Source organism: Akebia trifoliata, chromosome 3, assembly GCF_017979445.1.
Source record: "Akebia trifoliata isolate Shusen 1 chromosome 3, ASM1797944v1, whole genome shotgun sequence".
Lineage (NCBI taxonomy): Eukaryota > Viridiplantae > Streptophyta > Magnoliopsida > Ranunculales > Lardizabalaceae > Akebia > Akebia trifoliata.
In genome coordinates this window covers 53,142,257-53,161,533 of record NC_141377.1, presented here as the reverse complement: position 1 = coordinate 53,161,533, position 19,277 = coordinate 53,142,257, and the positions used below count along the sequence as shown (strand labels likewise).

The following is a 19,277-nucleotide window of genomic DNA, read 5'->3' as shown; positions in this document are numbered from 1 at the left end:
ATTAATTAAATGGTGATTTTGAATTTTTGGATTTTTCCTGACTCAAAATTTTCACTCGGTTGATATGGCAAGTGCATAGAATCATATATTTTTTTCTTTGGGACACACAAAAAAAAAATCTACAATTCTGTGCACTTGTCACGTTGACCGAGTGAAAATTTTCGAGTCAGATTATCACTGGTCAATTTGAAAACTAACAAATATGATCTCAAGGACTTTGAAATTGTATTTTTCTAAGATTTTGATCAATCTGACTTTGATTACATTAAGTTTAAAGAGTTATGATAAAACGACATGCTCTCTACGCGATTAACGAGGTAAGTGTACAAAACCATAGATCTTTTCCTTTTTCTTCGGGTACACAAAGAAATGATCTATGATCATGTGCACTTCTCACGTACAGACTACATCAAGTTTAACGCCTCATTTTATCATTAGAATAATGTTGAAGTGACCTCAAGATTGGACCTCATGTTGCACACTCTAATGTGAAAGTATATGGGAACCATAAATGCTTTTTTTGAGATGCGAGTGAAAAAGCATCTATACTTTCCAATCACCTTCACATCAAGATGTGTGATATGAGGTCTAATCTTAAGGTGACTCCACCACCACTCTTATCCGTATTCAAGTTTAAATGTTAGGATGGGGCATGTTTGGAATCCAAATTTTGGTGTCCAATCACTTCTACTCTACCTTCTCTCGTTATAATAGCAAAGATATGGAGGTTTTTATAATTATGAAATTCTTTTAACCGTTTTACAAGAAGTGACAAGTGACTCAATCGGAATACAACGTGGGCCAAGGCCTTATGATCTTGATCTGATTAGACCCAAAATCTGATCTGAATCCTTAATAACAATTTTTACACTTGAATCTAGACCCAATACAATTGGTACCCGTTAGGGTCGGAAGAACAGGACCCAATCTAACTTTTTGTCATATCCGTTTCAGTTTGTCTAAATCCGATCCATTAACAGACCCAGTCGGTGCCATGTGTAATAAAATCCTTTTAGGAACAGAATAAGAAGCTCGCACCATCAATCCACTAAATCTAACTGTATAAAGAATGCTTCTATTGCCACAACAACTTTTACTAAGAGCACCCCAAGATACATGCTAATTATGCAGTGGTTTAGTTGGCACACCAACTTTTACTTATTACATCTGAATTTAAAAATAAAATAAATGGAGCAAATCTTTAATTTTGTGTGTTGAATGTGACAAAATTCCTAGTTCGATGCCCTATTTATTTTAATTATCAAAATGTATTTTTTCAGTGAATTCGTCACTTTTATAATTTACTTTTAATATCAACGAATTCATAGATAAAATATCAATGATTTTGCCATAATAACAATCTTGTTGATTATAAAAGTGAGGAATTCAATGGAAAACACATGTTTTGGGAATTAAAAGGAATAGCGTACCAAAATCAAAATTTTGATATTAATTGCACACATTTTGAAAAAAATCCCTAAAAAATAAGTGAACTATTATTAAGTAAAAGTTGGGGTGTTGATGGAAGCTCTCTCATTTTTATTTTTTTTTGCTTTGAGTGTTAATAATGTTTTGTTATAATTATAAAAGGAGAGTTGCTATTGCCACACCAACTTGTGTAATGCTTCTTGTGATTTATATAAGAATTGATGTGGCATCATTAAAAGTTGGTGTGGCAATAGTAATTGTATTGTAAAAAACCTAATAAAATTATTTGAAAGAGTGTTATAATGTTTAGTGTTGAGAATTGAGATTAAAATTTGAGCCAAACCATTGCGAGAAATTGAGTGTAATAAGTAAAAATTGTTTGCTAATTGCAGTTTTTTTAAGATATGGATTGGGATGTTCTTAGCAAAAGTTGGCGTGAAAATAGACTCTCTCTATTCAAAGAGTCGGTTTTTTTTTTTTTTGTTTGATGGCAGACTCGTCGGTGTTTGCGACGTAAGTATACAAGGGTAGTTTTGTAATTAACAAGGGTACTTTTGTAAATTGGGTATATGTGATTGGTGGATCCCAGATTCCTGGGAGGAAATTTTTTTTCCTATTCAAAGCACGAACGCTCTTTATTATTATTATTATTTTTTAAAGATTATCTGGTAAAGGCAGACCCAAACCAGCTACAACCTCACAACCAGAGAGCTCGAAACCCTACACTAATGGCGATCTTCCAAACCTTCGTCAAACTCTTAGACGGAAAAACTGCAACCCTAACGTTCTCTTCCCCAACCATATCCGGAGAATCAATAAAGAAACATCTTTACAAGATAACTCAAATCCCTCCTCATTACCAGCGATTAATCACCGGTTGTCAACAAATCGAAGAAGAAACCCTAATTAACGCCTCTAAAGATGGATTCTTTCCCACAATTCATCTCCTTCTACGTCTTCATGGAGGTAAAGGTGGATTCGGATCTCTCCTACGAGGCGCCGCAACGAAAGCTGGACAGAAGAAGACCAACAACTTCGATGCTTGCAGAGATATGAGCGGTCGAAGAATTCGACACGTAAATGCGGAGAAGAAATTGGAGGAGTGGAAATTAGAGGCAGAAGATCGGAAATTGGAGAAGATTGCAGAGGATTTCATCAAGAAGAAGGTGAAAGCTGTGAAGAAATCAGGGTCGAAGGATTCGGAGAAGTATATAGAGAAGTATAGAGAGGATTCGGCTAGGTGTATGGAGGAGGTCGAAGCGTCTGTGAGGGAATCTTTCCTTCTTTATGAGAATTCGAAGCGGAAGATCTTGCCTGCATCGGGTTCGGCATCCAAGAGGTTGAAGATTTGGTAAGATTTTTTAGGTTTTGTTCGTTTCTTGGTTTTCTAGGGTTTGATTTTGCTTTGTTTTGAGTTTGATTTGTGGAATTGTGGTTGATTTTGTTAGGATGGAGAAGGAAAATGTAGACGAAGGGGATAGCGATGACGAGGATGAGAGTGATGAAGAGAAATCTGTTGTTTTGGATGATCAAAGTCATCTGGTGCGAAATAAAGACGGTGAGGGGAGTTCAGGTTCGGTTTCTGGATGTTCTTCAAATAACAATGTAGAAGAAGAAAATGGGATTGTTTTGGGATGTTTTGAATCAGAGGAAGTTTGTGGAAATGGAGCAATTCGTGCTCAAGCAGATGTTGTAGTTGAACCAAGTTTGACAATTCACTCAGAAATGGTTTCTGGTTCTGAGGTGAATGAAGTTTCTGGAATTGAAGTTGATTGTGCTAAAGAAGATGGTTCTCTTCAACTTGAAACTGGAGTTTGCCATGAAACACTTGGCAAAAAAAATGGTTCTGATGAATCTAGATCGGGTGTTTATGAGGAATTGGCTGTTAAGAGCACAAACATTTCAGATTTTCAAAAGCCCTTGAATTTTGATGAGTTTAACACAGCGGCAGAGATGGAGGTATGTCGATTATGATCTTTTTTTGATGTCTTCTGAATTTTTCTTTCCTTGTGTTTGTTAACACAGTTCGATGTTAATGTCTTACATTACAAATTTCTGTTCTTTCGTACTAAGGACCAGTTTTGGGAGTGTAAGAAACAATATCAATCCATCAAAACAAATTTGGCTACCAAAGAGATAGAAACTGTGTTCTTAAGGATGTAATTTATCCAAATCATTAGAGGTTTGTCTGAATTTCTGGAAACCCCTCTAAATCCCAAGGCAGTACAAACCAAGTTTGAACTTAAAAATTTGGACATTTGTAAATTTAAGAATAGGTCTAGTTATTGCTGGCTGTAGATCTTGGCAATGAGGGAAACAGACAAAAAGTAGTACTGATTGAATATATGGACAGCTAGTTTTTCTAAGGTTCATAAGGTAATTGAGGCTTTGTTTCAATGCTGGTTCAATAGGATATGGTGATGTTCTAGTGTTTGGGCAGGCTAATACATTTTTTTTTTCCTTCTTTGTTTGATATGTAAAGCACATCAAATATATTAATAAGAAAATAAGAGAAAAGCGAGGCCTTTAATACAAAGGTGAAAAAGAACTTTGTAGAGTTAAGGACCACGATGAAATACGGCATGTTCTCAGCAGAGTTAAGGACCACTTTGAAGAGAGGCATTTGATACTGAATGAGGGTAAACTCAGATTCATGAGGAAGCAGAGTTTCATAATAGTTTTTTAAGAATATGTTTTGTTAGCCTCAACTTCTCACTATTTGATGTTGATCACCCGGATAGGTAGATGTGCTCAACTGAATAATTTCAGCAGTTCAATCACATTCTAGAAGGTCAAATTAGTAAGCCTTACACCTTATGAGAGATGTTATTCCATGGTTCTGTTGGCTAGAAAAAACCATGTGCAAACTAACATGGCCAAAGGTTTCCATGTGCATTGTGCATGCACTTCGAACCACCTGAAGCAAAGATCTAAGTGGAGAACATCCTTTGTATGCAGTGATCAAACGTAGTTTAAACAATTGGTTAATCACAAAGTTCGATTTCCCAAAAACTAGGTCAATTTTTCTTTTTCTCTGGATTGTTGGATGACATATGAGCTGGAGTCAAGATTTTCTAACCACAGTAGCCCACACGGTTGATTTGGCTTTGCTTTATACGGAATCCAATGCTACTTAACGACATTAATCATGATTTTATTTATCTAATCTTGTGCCATTGACAAAAACCATGCCACCCTACTCCAATTTCAGGGAAAACATCAACTGAAGGCACAACAAAGGAATATTTTTTAATTGTGATGAGAGGTTCACTCCCAGCAATAAATGTAAGATATAACTTGCAATACCTGAAGGGTTTGAATTGGATTAAATTGACAAATAAAACATGAGTCAAGTGATGTTAGGGTTCTTAGATCAAGAAGAAGAAGATTAAGAAGAGAGAGCGATAAAGAAGAAGAAGAGTTTATTGAAATTGAGAGGAGGAAGACACAAATTTATTATTATTCCTTGCTTCATACTAAGATCAATCCACTTATACGTAATGATCTAACACAACTACTTGCCAACTTTGGCTACAACTCTAAAATAGAATAATTTTAATTTAACTCTAAAACCTAATTAGACTCCTACTAAACTTCTAATAACTTAGAAATTGCAACTCTCTAAAATAATACTGAGTCGAATTAGAAACTAAAATAAATAGGAAACAAAATAAAATAAGGTCCTAACAAGTGAAGACAAACCACCACAAATTTTAGGCACACTCTTTTTTAAAGAGCCGCCAACCCTAGGGACAATGGTTGTTTGAGAGGAAGGGGATGTTATGCACCCCGATTAGTGCCCTGCAATACACAGTTTTAGAACATATTTTCCATGGCAGAGCACTACCAAATTAGAGCACATTCCTTATCAAAGCATTCTCCTATGCTTAGCAATATATTTAGTAAATGCCGTTACCATCTTAGTTATTATTTTGTTACTATTTGGGTGATTATTCTGTTACTATTTTGGATAATCTGCCATTTTTTGAATTGGAAGAAAATTAATTATATAATTCATGTAGTCCTTGAAGAACTTAGGCTTGAATACAACTGTTCCAAGGGAACTTTATGAGGACTCGCCTTCCTAAAGAAAATTATCTTCTCTCTTCTGTTCTTTTTCTTAATTTTTTTTGCTTCTAAACCTTTGTGATCAGAGGATCACACTATGGAAATCCTTGATTGCATACGAGGTATAGCGTGTATATATGAGTTTGCTTTTACTGGGTTTGTTCTGGTCTCATTTGGGAACTTTTGTTCTTTCTAGGACGGTCTTGTCGGCTTCCTTCTGATTGCATTAATTGCCTGATTTTAATGAAATCTAATATTTATCGTAAAAAAGAAATGAAACAAAGAGAGGATAGATGGACATGAAGTGGAAGAATGGTAAATTCTAGAAAGCGTTATTTGATGAAGATACCATCGAAGTGGAAAATCTCTGCTCCAATTGAACACCACACCTGGCAGCAATGCTACCAATATGCATTTTTCTTCTTTGACTTGTTAAAACAAGAATACATGATTTTAAAGCTTTACGTAGACTACTAGTGTTTCGCATCACTTACTCTGATAAATGCAAGAGAAACAAAAGAAGAAAATATCTATTCTTGAATGGAATTTGGATCTTGATTTTAAAGTAAATACACATATTTGCAGAGCTTGAGGTTGTGTGATTGGAGGGGTTTTAGAGTTGAACTGAATATCTATGAGGACAGCCGATTTGTAGGTTAGGGGATGTGGAAGATTCCCCGTGTTGAAGATTTTCTGGTCATATTTCTTCTTCTTCTATTTTTGTTGAAGAGGAGTAATGAAAGCTAACCTACGTTTTAGATTTAGATCTGCAATTCTAATTTAATATGGTAACTGTTTCAATCTCTTGTTTTCCTCTTGTTGTTGTTGTTGCTAATGTCAATTATTATTGGTCTTAGGATCTTGGTATGGAAAGGTTAAAAGCTGAGTTGCAAGCACGGGGATTGAAATGTGGTGGTACTTTGCAAGAGCGTGCATCCCGACTTTTTCTTCTCAAAACTACACCTGTAGAGATGCTTCCCAAGAAGTTACTTGCCAAGAAGTGACTTAATTCAGTATGCTTTCTCTGACTTTATACTGTTACAGACATAAAAGTATGTATCTTTATGGTCTTGACACCCACTCCACCATATAGCAAGTTTAAAACACTGATATGCTTGAAAAATAGCTTCTTTTTTATGATTGGAGGTTGGTTTCAGATCAATTGCACAATGAATTTTATCATTGGGTACGGCAATTCTGTTTGGTTTAGTAATCAAATGAACATATTAGTAAATATGCTTAGTAGATTACTAATTCAATCTACTAAGTGCATTAGGGAGGGTTTCAAGTGCAGTCGATTCAAATGTTGATGGCAACAACACTTTAGGCTTTAGGAGACATCGCACTCTGAAAAGAAACAAAAAATAAGAGTAAGATGTTTAGCTTCAAGTTTGATAGGTCGTTACATATTGGACATGCTTATCTTTTGTTTTTTTTTCGTAATTAGCACAATCTTGTCAATTAACCAAAAACCAAGTCGCTTTTTGACATTTTTCTCAGGTAGAATCAAACACCGGCAAACTTTTTCTGAGGAAGTCCATTTCCTCATGATTATTTTCCCGCGGAATCATTCTCTGCTACCATACACACCCGTAGTGTCTCCCTGTGGTCACTTTAGTCTTTTTTGTTGCAAGAAAACCAGGCACTTAAGTGATGAGTTCTGGAATTAACTCGAGAAATGTACATCAACATGACATTACCGGTGGGAGTATTGTTTATAGAAGAAATAATACCCGCATTTCCAAGAGAATCTTACATACCACAATGATCCTCTTTTTCTTTTTTTCATGAATTCTCTTTTGCCATTCAACTCTAGATAATTCCATGAGTATTTGTTTATAGAAGAAATAATCCCCACGCTTCCAAGGAAAAAGCTCTAATACATGATGATTATCTCCTGCAACAAGGATTCCTTCCCATCAAACACACCACTATTCCTGTTACTTCAAATATCCGAGCCCAACAAAGTTGTTTAAGATCCACTGAAACAATTTCTATTTATTTTACGAGTTATTTAAGAATTCTTGTTTTTGAGGATTTCTTCCCATCAAACACTCGACTATTTGTTTCACCTCAAATATCCCAACACAGCAAAGTTGTTTAAGATCCATTGAAACAGTTTTTTATTTTTTATTTTACAAATTATGTAAGAAAAGTAAAGATTTCTTTTTCAAGTGTTTGTTTGTTAGGTGGGATTTTGTAAGTAGTGAGGAGTCTTAGTGGGTCTTCTGCTTCTTAGACTCATTGCTATTGACTTCCTCTATCTTTTGTTTTTGTTTTTTTTTATTTTTTTTTGTAACTCTACAGATTGGTCTCCTCGATTACACCTTCCTTGGATGTGTTTTTCCCTTTTCAATTAAATCTCTTTAGCTGTTAAAAAATACGAAAGTAAAGTGTAAATTATAAAAAAAAAAAAAAAAAAAGTCGTGATAAAAGGACGCGGTAAAACGTACGTGGTTGACATGGCAAATGCTCGGAAACGTAACTGTCAATTAATGATTCAAAATGCACCCAGTTTTTGGGCGGTCAGTTAGTAAAATCTGTTTCTTAATACTCCTCACCTCAATGAAATGACCAACTCAAATAATTGAGATTGTCATTTCAATGATTCATGTTCAAACGCTGAGATTGATGTTTGTAAAAAGTTTGATCTTGACAATTTGAATCATTAATCTCAATGATTCATATTAGAACGTCATTGATTTATTATTGTTAATCTTGACTGTTGTAAAAGGTCGATCTCAATGATTGGATCAAAGGTTCATATCAATGATTTGACTTGTCCATCTTGATAATTTGAATCATGGATTGCACCAATTGAAAGAAGGGCGGTGAGGAGTATTAAGAAAGCGGAACTTTACTAACTATCAAGGGCCTGTACACCTTTCTGTGCAAGAGCAAAAGCTCAATCACTCCCTGCAAGAGCAAAAAATCTTTTCGCGGAAGAACAGGTTTTTAGAGCTTTTCAACAAAGAGTAAAAAACCTCTTCCCGCGAGAGCAAAAATCTCTCTACGTAAAAATAAAAATCTATCCAAACGTTTGCTAGCTCTCCACAGGAGTAGAAGTCCTCAAGAAGCTTTATCCAAACGCAGTGCAAGTAATCAAGTTATTGCTGAAAAGTTGGGTGTGTTTTAGAAGGAAATCCCTCTGTCAAGGTTCATTAAGTAATAATTTTTAGACCGTTATTACCACGGCCCACTCCCAAAATTAAAAACTAACTCTGTTTTTGACATTTTTCATCGTGCAATCAAACACCAACAAACATATTTTATAATGAAATCAATTCTTCCGAGACAATTTTCTTGGGAAATTTGTTTTTCGTGAAAAACATTTTTCTTTGAAATTATACCCACTAAGCTCGCATTAGACAATTGGAAATTCAAATAATAACTCCAAAACCCATAGTAAATAAAGACGGTTTCCAAATCAGGAATTATCTTATCCTAAATGTAAACAGAACAGATTTCAATTTCGTTACCAAAAACTTCAAGAGAATACAACTTCTACACCCAAAATTCTAACTGTACAGTACACAATGCTACTACTAAATAGTACAAGAAAGATTAAAAGCTAAAAAGACAAGAATCCCCATTAGTGTTTCTAACTTAGAATTTACAAAATCACACAAATAAGAAGGAAAACCAAATAATAAGAAAGAGTCGTGCATCGTTTCACACATAGGCGTGCACAGAACAATAGATGCTTTTCACTCGTATCTCGATGAAAAGCATCTACGGTTCTGTACACACATCCACATCAGTAATGTGTGAAACAATGTCAATTTCAATGTTACTTCAGCATTTTCGTAAAAGAAAACCAGCATGAGATTCAGAGTGTCAATATGACCCTCATCAGATTGGGTTGGTTTTGGCCCATTCATTACATCATGTAGCATGGTCAAGACGTGGTGATGCATGGGGAGAAGTCCGACAGATGGGACATGTGGCATTCATACGAAGCCACTCATCAATGCAATCTGCGTGGAAACAGTGTTTACATTCGGGCATGGTCCTTAGTGTCTCCTTGGCCCTGTATTCCGAAAGGCATATAGGGCAAGTGTTGTCGTCGGGTTTGGGCAGTCGTCGACTCTCACCAAGAACCACCTTCGGATAGGATTCGATCGTGGGCTCATCTAGGCCCATCACGATGATTGTGGGTTGTGGCATCACCATGGAAGAGGATTCACTATTTGATTGGTGTTGCCCTCGACTAATTGTCTTCACCCTGGCACAGGCATAGCATGCTAGTCCAATGGCGCACATTAGTGCAGGTATGCCCACTCCAATGGTGATCACGTAGCGTACACTTCTAGGAAGACCTGGAAACAAATTTGGCTTAAAAAATTGGACAAATGACTGCAAAGATCATACTTTTGAAAATATAAATCAGACAAATAAAACAATACCAGCCTGTTTAATTGACTTAGGATCTAAGCTGAATATACCAAATCCAATTTGAAAATTTATTGAATCGGACCCCTATTGGATAGAGACATGGTTGATCCAGAATTGATCTCATACTAACTATCATAACAATCTATTGGAACCCAAATCCTCAATCCGGATAAAATGTTATCAGATCAGAATGGATTGGATTCTGGGTGTTATCCGATCCGTTGGTCGCACTAGTTGTAATTGGGACCACCATGTTATGGTTCCATATAAGAGCTTTCCTGAATATTGGCTAACAAAATTTTGATCAAACGGTCCAAAAAAGTTTACAGATATGATGATTACAATCATGGTGATCAAAGTCAACTTCAATACTTTAGAACATTATTAGACAAAATAAATCTTGCTTATCCAAAAAGTTATTAGAGAAGATAACAAAGTCCAAGTCAACTACTCAAAACCCTCCAATAGATTACTGGGAGATTGCTTTTCTTAGTGGAATGATTTGATGCTTAAGTTTGAACCAACACACATATCAATCAAGAAAACCTTGACCATTTCCTGATCGATTATCAAATTGATTAAAAATCATTAAAAATTAATAATATCTTATTTTATTAGACAATCCTATTAATTAAACAAATTAAAAATTAAATCAAGTAACGTATTCCATGACATCTCGATGACATTGACACGCGAACTACTCACACGGTTTTTTATAATGGCGTTTAGAAGTCTATAACAATATAATTTAAGTTGTCCGACTCCTGAACCCTATCATACAAAGAGATTAAGTAGAATGTTATTTATTGGATCAAATGTACTTCTGTAAGTACTATGAGATCAGCATATACAAATCAAAATTAAAATAAAACATTTTTAAGATAAAATATGATCGGTAAGTATATCAAATTAATAGAGTAAATGTAGCAAAGATGAAGCTGTTGAGATTAATGAATGGAGTCACTAGAAATGATAAAATTAGAAATGAACGCATTTGAAAAAATTAGAAATAACTCTTAAACTAAAAGAAAGTCAATTGATGTTAAGTTGGTAGGATAAACAAGTGTCGATAATATGACATGATGCCATGACATGGGTTCAAACCCATTGATACATTATAGTACTTATGTGAATAATTTACGCTTTGTAGATTAAATAAATAGAGTGACTAGAAACGATAAAATTAAAAATGAACCATTGAAATATGAATAAATTGGAAATAACAAGGGGTTTTGAAAATAAATATAAATAAAAGGAAAAAATAATGATAATTATAAGGAATTAGGTTTGGATATAGAAAATTTAGTTGAGGAGAATACTAGCGTCAATCAACGACGGAGATGTAAGGATATTCTTAGAGATTCCAAAAGAACCCTATGTTGATCTCTGTGAACTCTCTGGTTTTCACATCAGGTTTAGTGTATTTTCCTAGAACTAAGGTCAACTATATACATAATATCAAAAAGTCAACCTCCAATCAAATTCAACTATAATAGAGAACACTAGCATCAAACAATGGCTGAGATGTAAGGATATTCATAGAAATTCCAAAAAATAAAAAACCCATATATTATTCACTGTGAACCCTCTGATTTTCACATCGAGTTTAGTGTATACATAACAAAAAAAAAGTCAACCTCTAATCGAATGTCAACTATAATGTAGAATATGAAAAAGTCAACTCACTTATAATGGTTGACCAAATAAATCTTCTTAAACAAATTACGTTTTTTTGACAAGATTTTTAACAATAATTTTAGAAGATTCTATTGTCATGCCAACTTTTGCTAATGCCACCCAAGTCATATGTAAATCACCAAAGAATCATTCCACATTTGGGGTGGTGTTAGCAAAAGTTGGAACCATTTAAAATATATCGAATCTCATCTTCACATAATCGTTTTCAACCTCGCCTTAGTCATTTAAAATCCATATGTGATATATAATTCTTTTTTTAATAAATAAAAATAATTTTAAAATTGAAAATTATAAAATTATTTATATAAAATAATTTTAATATATTTTATTGAGTGGTTGGAACCAACTCATTGGCTGAATCAAGTTTTCTAATTTTAAAACCTTGATTTTAGCCAAGTTTATTGAACCAACCAAATAATTGAGTATGTTTAATCTACAAAACGTAATTTATTTATTTTTTGTTGATGTTAGTCAACTATATAATTAAATTTTTATCTCAAAATTTTAATATAAAGCTTTGATGTCTGTTGATGACCACAAATATATTCAAACCTATAAAATAGTTGTTACTTAACTCCTTGGCATGATCGTCGAGGCTTAACGACTAAACAATATTTTAGGGGCGTGAACCGTAGACTCGTGAAAAAATTATATTTATTATTTATCGAAAAGGAATATCAATATAATACATAACTTGGTTGAGCTTCTAAGCCAACTTGGTGGGATTTGGAGGTGATACTATACATAAACATTTTTGAGTTAGAATCAAGTTACCAAAATTTAAAATGTGTTTTGGAGAGAAATTTCAACTACCTCGAGAGAAACATTTTCAAATATTCCAAAAGAGTAATGATTTTCTGACTCCCCCACGTGGCATATCTAAAATACTCTCTAGAACCATAGATTATATGCCTTGAGATACACATCTGCACATCCCCATATATTTTACGCAAATGTGTATCCCGATGCATAAAATCTATGGTTCTAACACATGCCACGTGAGGGAGTCAAGTTATCACGATTCATTCCAAAACATTCTGAAACAATTTAAAATATTTAATATGTCAGTATCAATGTTTAGTCATGGACTCAGTCAAAATCGAAATATTCCATTAAAACATTTAGAAATGGCACCAAACTTTAACCATGTGAATCACCGAAATTTCTATATATGCGAGTTTGAGGCAACTCAATGTACGCTATTTTATTTGATTAATTTAGAGACCCCATGGAGCTTAATATACAGCACATCTAGAATTTTTCAAATATACATAATATGATCAATGAGAGAATTTCCAAAAATTATTCAATTTTTGGTGCATGTTTTGATAAATTAGCCTAATATAATTATATAATAATATATATTATCTTTACAGATTTAGAAAGGTTGGAAATAAAATACGAAAGTAAGAAGGAAAAAAAAAAAAAATTCAAATGTTTCACAGTGAAAAGGATCCAACACCTTGACTGGTAATATTTTGATTATTTTAAAGCCATCCTCTTCTCCATTATCAATCAAAGTTTTCTTAAAAGAAATAATAAAATTAAACACAAAAAAACAAAATCGTTTTATAAAAAAAAAATGTAATAAATATAGGATCTCATTATCAACTAGAATTTATTTTGATAATGGAAGGAAGAAGAGCAGTAGGTCCCACCTAAGAAGATCCCAGGCGCCAACATTGACCTGATCAACTGAATCTGTTTACTCCATTTTGTTTTATTATTATCTATTTATACTTTTGGAACAAAATAGTTGGTTATGGTCATGGTTTTTAAACTTGGTATCGCGTCTCGTCTCGTTTAGCTCCGATGCCATGTTGTCTCGGACGAATTTTCCGATACGTTTGAGACGTCTCATGAGATAACTCAAAAAATTACACTGTGAGACATAAAACTCGGTCAAAAAATGACTTTGTGAGTTGGTCTCATTCAGCTCTGATACCGAGTTAACTCGGGCGATACGTCTCGATCTCGAACGAGTTTAAAAACCATGGTTATGGTAGATATTTAATAAATATATATATTTGTAAACAGCGGACTGGGCCCATATTTGGGCTTTGCCTAGTCCATAGATCATGATCTTGTCCAAAGACTAATCTCAGGACATGTGCAACACCCGCACATCACACACAGTGGGTTAGTGAGGGTGTGCCCTTGAGGAATTGATGCTCTTACTCGGTATAGAACTCAATCGAGCTCAAAATGAAACATGAATGTTTTAGATTGTCTTGAATTCTATTAAATAATTTTAAGTTTTATACTACCTCGAAATGCTTCAATCGAGAAATTTCAATTGAGATCAGAACGAAACATTGAATGTTTTAGATTGTCTTGAATTCTATCAAATAATTTTAAATTTTGAATTTTTTTTAAAACTTTGTGAAGGCTAAGGAAGGAAGTTACCTCGTCGACCAAGATTGTAACACCCGACTTCACGACTTACATTATTACTCTCAAATCCACATGTCCCACCTCGAGCGACACAGTCTCCACAATAGGGTTCAGTCCATGTAAGAAGAAGATCTCGATTAAGGTTGGGTATGTAGGAAAACTCTCGTACTGGCCATGGAAGTGGAAGAGAAAATTTCCCAATTAATTGGCATCTACCAGTCATATATCCAGCAAGCCTCGAAGAAAACGTAACAAACACCGAATAATTTGTGCCACAAAGACAACTAATTTGTCTAAATTGAGATGTTGGAATCTCCTTGGACGAGCAATTAAGGAATGAGAAATCTCGATATTCAACACCCTTGAATGGAGTATCCGACAGATTAAGATTAAGATTAAGAAGGCGTTTCGGAATGCAATTATCTTCATCATAAATCTCGATCTCTTGTGCAACATAATTGATGTCTCGAACTAAAAATTTCCCTGAAGATCCGCCAAGATCAAGAACCGTCTTATCCTGATTAGAACAAACAAGATCAAATCCTGGATAGCCACAGCTTTCATGTTGACGAGCTTCTAATCTGAAAGGAAATTGAATTAATGGGCTTTCCTTACCACACATAGAATTTGAACAATATTCTTCACTTGATGCCATGGTTGAAGAAAGGAGGAAGAAGGAGAGGAAGATGAACAAGGTACCCATAATTATTTGATTGGTGATTGGTAGGTTTGAAGTAGATAAAGATGACAAGTAGAAGAAGAGGAAGAAGAAGAATAAAGAGTAAATAGTTGGCTTTCACTCACTATTTCATGCAAAAGTCTTCTCTTAAAGGTTTAGTGTCTCTATTTGCCTTTTAAAAAGGTCTTAAGGATGTGGAATTTATTCAAGAGGGGTATATTGGTCAAAAACGTGTTAAACCCACATCATAATTTGTTATACTTCAATGCAATTCCTTTTTTTTTTTTACAGAAAATTTTTTGGTGGATTGTGAAGAAGTTCTTGGTTTTTGAGTGATTTATGCATAGCCCTCCAAAATATGGTGAATATTTGAGATAGCCCCATATTTTCAAATTGAAGACATACCATTGACCATGATCTTTATAAGAGGACTAATAGAAAATAACCGAAAGAGCCTAGATGTGAACTTTGCTTTATTTGACAACCCTTATATTTTTTCCTAAGATTTGATTTTTAACTTAAGAATTCACTTAGTATTTGTAATCCTTGAATTATTTTTTTTCCCGGTTGATTTATAAGACAAAAATAATGTAGAAAAGTTGAGTAACTAATCAAATTGTATGGTGAGCAAGTAGAGATATTATTTCCAAAACCCATTGAAAGAAGGGTTTTAGAAAAATCAATCGTTTAATTTGTCAAAAGATTGAAGATAAGGGTGTTTCAGTCATTTTCTGTTAATCTCTCATAGAAGATCACTGTCAAGAGGAATATGCCATCGGGTTTGAAAATAACAGGATATCTCAAATATTCACCAAAATTTGGAGGGGTACGTCAGAATCTTTGCCAAATATAGAAAATTCTAACGTCCCAAAGCCTCCAACAACAACAAATGGCTGACATCTTAAAAATATTCTAGGGAAACTGATCCCTAGGAAACCTGTTTTTTTTTTTTTTTTCTTCTTCTTATCTGTGCAATTTGTTGAACGCACAGCAACCTTGTTGAACTTTGAACACTAACTTCTTGAATCATGATTATATATTACCTATACTGATTTTAAAATTTGATAGAGAAAATAGACTTGGTCAAGTAAAGGAGAACAGCTCCATGTGAGATCATCCTATAACACTTTTTCCTCAATCAAAAAAGCTCCACCCTGAATAAAAAAATGAGTCGTGATAATATGAACCCCCCCTCAGACACACATCCTTTATGTTTCATCATATAATTGTAGATCATTTGTCTCGAGATACATAAGAAAAATTTAAGATTATGTATATCCTCAGGCAATTGTCTATGGTTCTGTGATGGGGGTGGCAGAAAACCATTATACAAAAAAATCTCAATCCTTTAGAGTTCATGGTTAGGTCAGATAAAAATGATACGGATTTTTATTTTTTTGCCAGATCAAAGATTTTGAAAATTGACATTCATTTTATATATATATATATACATTACAATTCACCCATGCCTAGAGCATGGGGATTCTCTTTGGGGTTTAAGGTGAAGGAGGAAAGACAATAAATTTGAAAGAGTATTATTGGAAAATGAGTCATAAGAGTGAGGTCCAATTTAGGATTAAAGAGATAAAAGAAGAAAGATAATGAAGTTAGATAGGATATTATTAAAAAAAGATGATAAAATAGAAGAGATAATAAAATTAAAGGGATATTATTAAAAAAAAAGATGAATAGGAAAGGAAAGACGAAAAAAGTTGAGGGGTGAGCAGAGGAAAGATAACATTGTAGATGAGAGGATATTTATCCCTTCACAAGAAGGCCTCACCGTCATGTTTTATTTTATATATACATAGAGGGTCGGGTTCCGTAGACAAAGTGTTTTGTCCCATATGGGCTAAAAGTTTCGAAATGACCTAATTTTTTGTGAGAATGATCTCTATGGCGAGGAGATCATCCTCATAAAAAATTAGCCCATTCCAAAAAAATTTAGTCATATAGGACAAAACTTTGTCTATAATTTTGCTACCAATATATATATATATATAGATTCTTTCGAAAGAAGTATACTTACAAAAAAACAAAAGATTGGTGGAATTTTTTTTTGAAAAAAATACGATTTGCATGTGTATGATCGCATATTTTGAAGGAAATCTTTCCCAAGAGAACAATTTCCCTTCTCGGTGGTAACATATTTTACATCCCAACAACTCCTTTAAGAATGATTTCCTGATTTGCATAAGAAAATTCTAATGTTATCCTTTCATAATTACTCCTACCAAAATTAAAAAAACAATTCACTTTTTGACATTTTCCTAGATCCAATCAAACACCAGTAAATATATTTTTTCATGATCATTTTTTTTTTCAAATTGATTTTTAAGAAAGTATTTTCTCAGCAATTATTTACACCCTTATATCCTTGAAATCTTTTGCAATTTTATTGTTGCAAACGTGTACGCTAGAACATTCAAATTTTGATATATACTTTCTAAGTATCACAATGATTTCTAGTCATGTTTGGCCTTTTTTTCAGGAAAAAAAAAAAAAAAAAAACATACTTAGTTTAGGTAAATTAATATATATCAGTTTTAGAAGGATTGATATTTGTCCAACAACCTAACAAATCCTTCTAAATCAACTTTCCATGTACACGCCATTCTAAAGTCCTTAGAAGAAGATTTCAAGTAGTCACCTACCTCTTAGATTACTGTAGATTTGTTCAATGCCCTCAAAGCTATGTTTCAAAACTCCAAAAGTCAGTGTTGGTATGTATGGTTGAAGCAAATCAACTTTATTTTATTATTTTAATTTACAAAAATAGGATAAGTTGCACTTAAATTTTTTTGATGAAAATCATTTAACCCTTCTTCAAAGATGTTATTCTTTTTTATGGACTATAAAATTGAGGGGTTTAGGGTGAGAATGCATAGACAGGGAGCGAATCCTCTCTGGTACGCTTTCTTTGTAGTTCTTATAGTGGTATTTACGGTTGAAGGAGAGCCACGTCACACACCATAAAAATTCTCTTTGCTTAAAAATTGGAGGTCATGGACCATCCATTTTCAATTTGATACACAACAATCCATACACGACTAAAGTGGCAGATTTTATTTTCAAGATGTCAAGCTCTACTACTTAATTGACACTATAGGGGACTATAGGAAAAATGTATTACAAGGAGCCGCTCCCTACATAAGGAAAGAAGATCTATGATTCTCTTCACATGTCACGTTAGAGAGTGTACAAAAAACGTCAATTTGTCCAAAATAATATTTGAACATTACTGCTCTATTTAACAGGAATGGTAAGTGCAATTGTCATAACGTTAGATGATTGCCATAAAATTATGCCACATGAGGGAAGAAGAATGTTATTACCCTGTAAAATATTATAATGAGAGAAAGATGAGTAATTTTGACACAAATTCACAATAATTAATTATTTTAAATTATACAAATATCTTTATGTATCTTTGTCCAGCAGTGTTGTAATGTTAAATATTACTATCAACATAGGTGGGTAGGGTCCACATGAATGTTTGTTTACCAGCCCAAAAGAGAAGAATTAAGGTGATGACTTTGGGGGAGTGTGAGAGAGATATGTAGAAGTAGAAGAGAATATTCTGAGGGCCTTAGATAACTTTCAAGGCTCTCTGCTTGTATTACTCTATCTATATTGGGACTTCAACCACATTGAACATTATGTGTCTAACAAATTACTCAGATGGGGAAAGATTTTCTAGAGATCAGTTTCCTTGGGAATTCTTAGGAATCTATTACCCATCTCAGCCGTCCTTGTGAGTCCAACATGTCATTATTGGACGTTGGAACCTTTCTTCATGTGGAATTCTATACATGTAATCCAATATCAAGAGCATTTTTCTATTGTCTGAGTAAGATGGGAAGAAATTTCAACGTATTGTCACATTCAAAATAGAAGCCATTGTTGAAAAAAATGGGGTAAAGGTTCACTTCGAATTGCACAATAAATAAAAGACAAAATCACAAATATGTTACTCTCTTGACTCTTGAGCATTAAATAATGGATGTGAATAAAAAATCCTAGATCTTGAAGCTTATGTAACAAGTGTGTGAAATACAAGGGGAAAATGTTGTAGTAAGTTTAATTTACAAGGGAATTAGTGAGTTCTCAAGATTGGATAACCTAATATTCGATTCAATGTCTCTAGACCAAATTAAAAAAATAAAAATAATTTTTTTTGGGCCTAATCAAATGTTTGAAAATGACGGTCAAGTGAACTCTCAATTTAAATAAAATTAATATTGTGTACTAATGATATGGCACACTCTTACGTGATGTTTGATTCATCTTTACAACATCGCTCATGCATTTTTAAGGGTCAAAAATGTAATTTTTCAATGTGATTATAATTTAATAATAAATAAAAAATCACATTTATATATCCTATATTTTAACGCGATTTGGACGAGCAGGATATCAATAGCTTTTCATATACACGTTTGCGAGAGAAGTAACTATTGTAAAAAAACGATTCCAACGAAATGACTAAAATAACCTTCGAGAAATCAAAATATTACAAATTATATCCTAATTCTTATACATCTTCTTCGTCCAAAACCTACTCATCTTTTTCAACATACCCTAAAATCGACAACCAGATGTGATCATCTAAGTT

General features: G+C 33.6%; 2 protein-coding genes across 3 annotated transcripts; one reads left to right on the top strand and one right to left on the bottom strand.

Moving 5' to 3' along the window:
* The first annotated feature begins 2,075 nt into the window (after positions 1-2,075).
* Positions 2,076-7,790, top strand: LOC147407938 (uncharacterized). Of its 2 annotated transcripts, XM_086436734.1 has the most exons (4): positions 2,076-2,779; positions 2,877-3,387; positions 6,354-6,509; positions 6,773-7,790. In XM_086436734.1, exons 1-3 carry the CDS (start codon positions 2,157-2,159, stop codon positions 6,498-6,500), a joined length of 1,281 nt encoding a protein of 426 aa, XP_086292860.1. In that variant the 5' UTR covers positions 2,076-2,156; the 3' UTR covers positions 6,501-6,509; positions 6,773-7,790. The 2 variants fall into 2 exon arrangements, with proteins under 2 accessions (XP_086292860.1, XP_086292859.1); XM_086436733.1 differs by lacking the exon at positions 6,773-7,790 and having other exon boundaries at positions 6,354-6,633.
* A 1,175-nt stretch (positions 7,791-8,965) lies between these two features.
* LOC147407937 (RING/U-box superfamily protein) lies at positions 8,966-14,812 on the bottom strand. Its single transcript, XM_086436732.1, has 2 exons — positions 13,996-14,812; positions 8,966-9,815 (listed from the first exon to the last, which is right to left on the bottom strand). Exons 1-2 carry the CDS (start codon positions 14,684-14,686, stop codon positions 9,382-9,384), a joined length of 1,125 nt encoding a protein of 374 aa, XP_086292858.1. The 5' UTR covers positions 14,687-14,812; the 3' UTR covers positions 8,966-9,381.
* Between the last annotated feature and the right edge of the window lie 4,465 nt (positions 14,813-19,277).